Raw genomic sequence first — 6,410 nt, forward strand, 5'->3', positions numbered from 1 at the left:
CAGGGCCCAACAAACAACTCTGAGAACATGAGTCCTGCATCGCGATTGGCTCGTCTCCAAATGCTCGCCCTAAATAACCCTCTCTCTCTCGCTCTCTCTTTCTCTCTTTCCCCTTGTCACTCTGTTTGCCCTCCCCTCTATCTGCTGTGCCCCTCCCCCTCTATCTGCTGTGCCCCTCCCCTCTATCTGCTGTGCCCCTCCTCCTCTATCTGCTGTGGCCCTCCCCCTCTATCTGCTGTGCCCCTCCCCCTCTATCTGCTGTGCCCCTCCCCTCTATCTGCTGTGCCCCTCCCCCTCTATCTGCTGTGCCCCCGTCTCTCGCCCTCTCTCCACTCACCCAGTCAGTTATATTTTGGGATTAATCCCCAGAGAACGCTGTTTCCATTTACTGTACTGTACTATAGAGAGGCAAAGTGAACATCACTTCCTGCTTCAGCACTGTACCAGAGATTTTCTTCCGCAATTTATTTTGCCATAGACATTTCGTAAAATGCTTATAAAAAGAGTTTTACTTGGTCAAACCAAACGGTTCAGCTATATTTAGAATCGGGAGAGACCATAGAACATTTCACTCAGACCAAAACTTAAAAAAAACATCGAAAAAATATTTTCTTTAAACCCGCATTTCTTTTTTACGTTTTGGTCTGAGTGAAATGTTATGCGATCTCTCCTGTTTCTAAATATATCTGTACCGTTTGGTTTGAACGAATACAACTCTTTTTATAAGCATTTTACGAAATGTCTATGGAAAAATAAATGGCGGATGAAAATCTCTGGTACAGTGCTGAAGCAGGAAGTGACATTGGTTCCACTTTGGCTCTCTATATATCGGAGCTGTCTGGATTCATTCAGGACGCTGCTGATGCCAAGAGGCTGGATTGTTCACTTTATGGGGGAACATTAGACCAGAGCCACGGCGTGCTGCAGGAAGGCAAACACAATGAAATGCCATGACCCCAGATCAGTTTCACTTGACAGGGGTCAACAAGGTTGATCAAAATGTGCTTTTTAGATGTAGTAATTCATAATTCAAAGAAAATAAAACTATAAACCAAAGAAATCATCAAAACGGTAGTCGTTAATGAAGTCTTTAAAACGCATTAATGGTTGTGGAAAACAAGCTGTTTTGACATGATTTCTTCTCTCATAATGATAAGAGTTTTCTGTGTGTGTATCTAGAGGCTGACCATCCCCAGCAGCTGTCCAGCCAGCTTTGCAGAGCTGATGAGGAAATGTTGGCAAGCAGAACCCAAGGTAAGCTAATGGGCTGATGGATACAATGGTTAGTCTATTGCAAACCCATTGGGTTCACTTGTGTACTTTGAAAAGCACATTTCAAAGATACATCAGATGGTTATTTTATCTGATTGTGTGTGTGTGTGTGTGTGTGTGTGTGTGTGTGTGTGTGTGTGTTTGCATGCGTGTGTGTGTGTACGCTACAGGAGCGGCCGCGATTTAAGCAGGTGCTGGTGACTCTGGAGACTATGGCCAAAGACAGCAGGCTACCGGACGAGTGTAATTCCTTTCTACATAACAAGGACCAGTGGAGGTACACACACGCGCACACACACACACACACACACACACACGCGCACGCACACACACACACACGACCTCATAGGCATGCGTAAGGAGCCATTGGGTGCGTCTGCATAAGAAGTCATCTGTCGTTCTGAGAGTGTATACAGTCTGCTAAGTCTTGCTCTCTCCCAATGACAAATAGAGACTGTGGCGGCTTACGGTACTGCTCTTTTTAAGTCAACTCTTGACACAAATGTATGGATACACGCACGCACACGCACACGCACGCACACGCGCGCACACACACACACACACACACACACAGAGCTTTCCCGAAAGCTCGGGAGAGAAGCTGAATGTGTGACCCCCGCACTCTGCTTCAGTCTAATAATAAGCACTCTGGAAAGTGTCCATGGAAGAGATTCCTGCACTCCTCCACTACCCTCACTCTAGGGGGAGGGGTGGTGTGTGTGTGTGTGTGTGTGTGTGTGTGTGTGTGTGTGTGTGTGTGTGTGTGTGTGTGTGTGTGTGTGTGTGTGTGTGTGTGTGTGTTGGGGGGGGGGGGGGGGGGATGAAGACGAGGAGAACAGGAGGGACAGAAATGTACTGGGCCCACGCGAAATCTACGAGAGGGGACAGATGATAGGGGTGACAGGGGAGGAGGAAGCGCAGGAGAGAAGGTGTGAGATTCTATGCGCGTTTGACATGAGTACAGCAAAGCAATCAATTTTGAGGGAAGTTTTGAGTACGGGTGGAAAAAGCTGACAAGGGGAGGAGAGAGGGAGGAGGGAAGAGGAGGAGATAAGAGGAGGAGAGAGGGAGGAGATAAGAGGAGGAGAGAGGGTAAAGGGGTAAAGGGGCGGGATGAATGGATAGAGAGGTATGGAGGGAGGGAGGTATGGCTGCGTGTCAGATGTCTGTCTATATTTAGTCGCTGTCAGAATTGATTGTGTTTGTGTCTGCAGACTCATGGGAAATCACTTACTAACCCCCACAGTGACATCTAGTGTTACTGGGGTGGTAATGCCAGTGAACACAAAATTCCCCACATGGACAGTTTTCTTCATTAAATGGCATCTTTACTTCTTGGATTTGATGCATTTCCTGTTGAAACAGGATGTTGTGGTGGGACATAATGCAGTGAGAGATCATAAAAAAACAATATTAACCAATGGAATAGGAGTCTGGGAAAGGCAATTTTACATTTGATGGGATGGTTAAGGATGGGTGGGATTGTTCAAAATTCTGATGGCTTTATTGGTTAGAAATGTATATTTATGCTTATGAGGTTAATTTCATGGGTACTTTAATGAACAGTACTTCCCTCAGCAGGAATACTGATACGGACAACATGATATAACAGTCAACTCTAAGGAACCAAAATATATACTGTTGTTCATTTAATTGTTGGCAAAATTGCCAATCTGTGATATCCTCACCATCCACCAAAATAAATGAAAATAAATCATGCCATTCACAAGAGATCTAAAGACCCATTTTTGAGAATAGAATCCTATGAACTGTTGAAATATTGATTAATTTCCAGAGGCAAATAGAGAAGCATTTTTTTCCTATAATGGTTGCGGTTAACCCATTGATACCTGATGCAGCATTTGTGTGTGTATCCCTTCAAGACTGCGAACCAGTCTTAAAGGGGTATACACACAAACGAGGGATATACACGCAAATGCAGCATCAGGTATCAATGGATTAAGTTGGCTATAGTCTCACGTGGTCACTCAGACCTAACGTCTTACATCAGCACGTTTCAACCGACTGAGGGTCAGAATCACAAGTCAGCATTTCCGGGATTTGCCCTACGAATTCCTACGGTAACATCTGATTGGCTGGGCTGTTAGGGAAGTCCAGCTGTCTGCGTGCATTGGTGCATCGTTCAAAATGTACCACCGCACGAGTTGTGTCACACCGTCCGTGATGATTGGCTATGATGGTCCGGTCAAAAGAAGACCATACATCTGCATGTACTGTATATTGTGCAAGAGATAATAGGCGTACCTACGTGTGTGTGTGTGTGTGTGTGTGTGTGTGTGTGTGTGTGTGTGTGTGTGTGTGTGTGTGTGTGTGTGTGTGTGTGTGTGTGTGTGTGCATGTGTGTGTGTGTGTGTGTGTGTGTGTGTGTGTGCGCATGTGTGTGTGTGTGTGTGTGTGTGTGAACAGGTGTGAGATCGAGTCGACTCTGGAGCGCCTGCGGAAGCTAGAGAGGGAGCTCTACTCCAAGGAGAAGGAGCTGGAGGAGCGGGAGAGGAGGCTGCGCCTGTGGGAGGAGAGGCTGATGGAGAGGTCCAGCATGACTCCCAGCCCCACCTCCCTCCTCATGGAGCGCTCCAACATCTCACCGGTGAGTAGAAGAACTGACTGACTGTCAACCTTTTGATGTCACCGCGAAGAAGAATCAAATTGTATGTTCAAGAAAAATACCGTGACTGACACCACCACAGAGCCCACTTAGCCAATTTTAAATTATATAATAAAGATTAATCACAAGAATATTGGCTTGGTTTGTTGATCTACCTCTAATTCCCCTTTCCTTCTTGATCTTCTTCTCATCTGTGCCTGATGCTCCACCCCGCCTCTCTCCGACCCGCTCAGTTCTTCACACCGATGTCCATCGGCTCCTCGGGCTCTTTCTTCCGCTCGCACTCGCAGGAGTCCAACAGCGCCGGGGTCAGCAGCGCCGGGGTCAGCAGCCTCCTCCGCACCCTCAGCAACGGAGACAGTGAGCGGGGGACCGCCGGGGGAGGGATGGACAGGGGCGTGGGCTCGTTGGACGGTGGCAGGCTGCACGCCATGCTCCGAGGGTTCCAGGGCGGGTTCGGAGAAGAGGAGGAGGAGGAAGACGAAGGCACCCTGGAGGAGAAAGGAGGCTGGGGGTCGAGGGAGCGAGACGAAGGCTCCGGGAGCATGGAGGGCGGTGGCAGGGTGCAGGTGACGCTCCGCAGCTTCCCGGGGGGAGTGGTGGAGAGGGAAGAGAGGTCGTGGGGCAGTGAGGGGGACAGGGAGAGAGGAGGCGGCGGGGTGCAGAGGAGCAGGGTGACCACCATCCTCAGAGGCTTCTCGGGCGGGTTCGGAGAGGCGGAGGGCGACAGGGAGCGGGAGAAGGAAGGGGGGTGGGAGATGGAGAGGCTGGAGGAGAGAGGGATGGACAAAGGAATGGAGGGGGGGAGGATCCAGACCATGTTCAAGGGCCTCCAAGGTAGTATGGGGGGCTTCGGGGACATGCTGTCCTTAGACATGGACGACATGGGGGAGATGGAGGGCCTGGGAGACATGGACATGAATATGAACATGGGCGAGATGGGGGCAATGAAGGTCGTAGGTCACGGGGTCAGGAGCGAGGTAGGGCTCAGGGGTCAGCGGAGCGAGGCCGTCAGCCAGAAGATCAGAGGGGAGGTGGGGGTCACGGGCCACTCGGGAGTGCAGGTGAGCGTGCGGGCTTCGTCCAATCAGAACTCTTCCAAGAGCTGCAGCGTGCGACACGGAACCAAGATCAACATGGCGACCAAGGCCATGGACATGATGGAGTTGGGCTGGTCTGATGATAGTGACTAGCAAACACACAGACTAACACACAAACACACACAAAAACACACACACAGAAGCCAAAATCAAGAGATTTTGACTTTTGAGCACATATCTGAGCTATGTGCATTAGGGACTCCAGTTGAAAAGAGCTGGGTATACACACACATCTTTTTGTTAAACTATTAATTTTTTTATTGAAAGCAAATGTATACTACACCCATATGTGTACTGTGAAGTAGGAAGAAAAAGAGATGGTCTTGTCATGTTGTTAGAGTGACTTCACCTGTGTACTTTAATGTGCCGTTTCAAACTGCTGCAGAACAGTAAGAGGTACAGGTGTTGCAAAAGAACACTCTTGAATGCCGCTGTAGTGAGGCAGCACCTCCTGATACCTTTTTCCTGCTTATAGCATATCTTGTAGTTTATAGATTTGATTTGTTCAAAACAAGAAGCTTTGACTTGATCAATTCTAACTGTGATCCAGTGTGAGATTTTTTTTGGCATTTTCCTGTGTATATTTTATCATTTTTCAATAAAAAGAAAAAGACAGTCTTTGTTTCCATTCTGTTCTTGCGAGTCCTCAAGAACTTGTGATAACGTGTGGAAATACAGTTTATGGAACATTGCATACAATTAACAATATTAACAGGGTTCCTAGACATTTTCCATTTCAAAATTCCCTACTAACAACGGTATGCCACAACTGCAGTAAGGTGAATTCAGAGGAAAATTGACATATAACAGAATTGTGGATGTACATATTTCACATTTGGTAAGGAAACAACCATTTCCATTCCAACCATTAAGGAATTGCAACAACTCCACCCCATAGAATATATATAATGGGATGGGTGGGAGCAGACTGTGGTCTGTGGAGGGAAGAAAACTGTTGATCCGTTTTTTGAGAGAGACTAATCACAACACTGTAATACAGTAGGGAAACAGTGGAAGTATTAATCCAGAAGGAGGCGGTAATGAAACAATTTGGATGCCAACCGCCGTTAAACCAAACAGAAGAAGAAGTCTGTACAGCGCCCGCCGCCCACTTTGCGCCCACTGCCCAGATCGGCTACCGTGAGGCGGCATGACAGACCTCCACACCTCCAACGCACCTGCAGTGGGCAATATGGCGTCTGACTTGAACAAACTTTCGTAAGTATAGCTTTAGTTTTAATAATGTGTAGGTGTAATAATATACACAATGACTCAACCAGCAGGAGACTGTGTGGGCGGGAACTCTCTGCACGGCTTTCACATCTCCTACATCTCTCTACAAAGCGTGTTTCACTTAGCTAACCTAGCTAACGTTAACTGATACAGTAGCTGGTGCTAGCCATGGTGCTAGC

At 47.7% G+C, this 6,410-nt stretch overlaps 1 protein-coding gene across 1 annotated transcript in view; it reads left to right on the forward strand.

The window, feature by feature from the left end:
- LOC310797348 (uncharacterized protein) overlaps window positions 1-5,091 on the forward strand; it is a gene marked incomplete at both ends in the record, with an annotated part of 13,351 nt that extends 8,260 nt beyond the window's left edge. Inside the window, 4 exons of the mRNA XM_083659719.1 lie at window positions 1,180-1,254; window positions 1,443-1,549; window positions 3,700-3,880; window positions 4,132-5,091. Of these exons, the coding sequence (XP_083515845.1) occupies window positions 1,180-1,254; window positions 1,443-1,549; window positions 3,700-3,880; window positions 4,132-5,091 (1,323 nt within the window). The remainder of the gene's footprint in view (window positions 1-1,179; window positions 1,255-1,442; window positions 1,550-3,699; window positions 3,881-4,131) is intronic.
- Window positions 5,092-6,410: the final 1,319 nt, after the last annotated feature.

Source organism: Poromitra crassiceps (genome assembly GCF_964638095.1).
Source record: "Poromitra crassiceps genome assembly, chromosome: 23".
Taxonomy (NCBI): Eukaryota; Metazoa; Chordata; class Actinopteri; order Beryciformes; family Melamphaidae; genus Poromitra; species Poromitra crassiceps.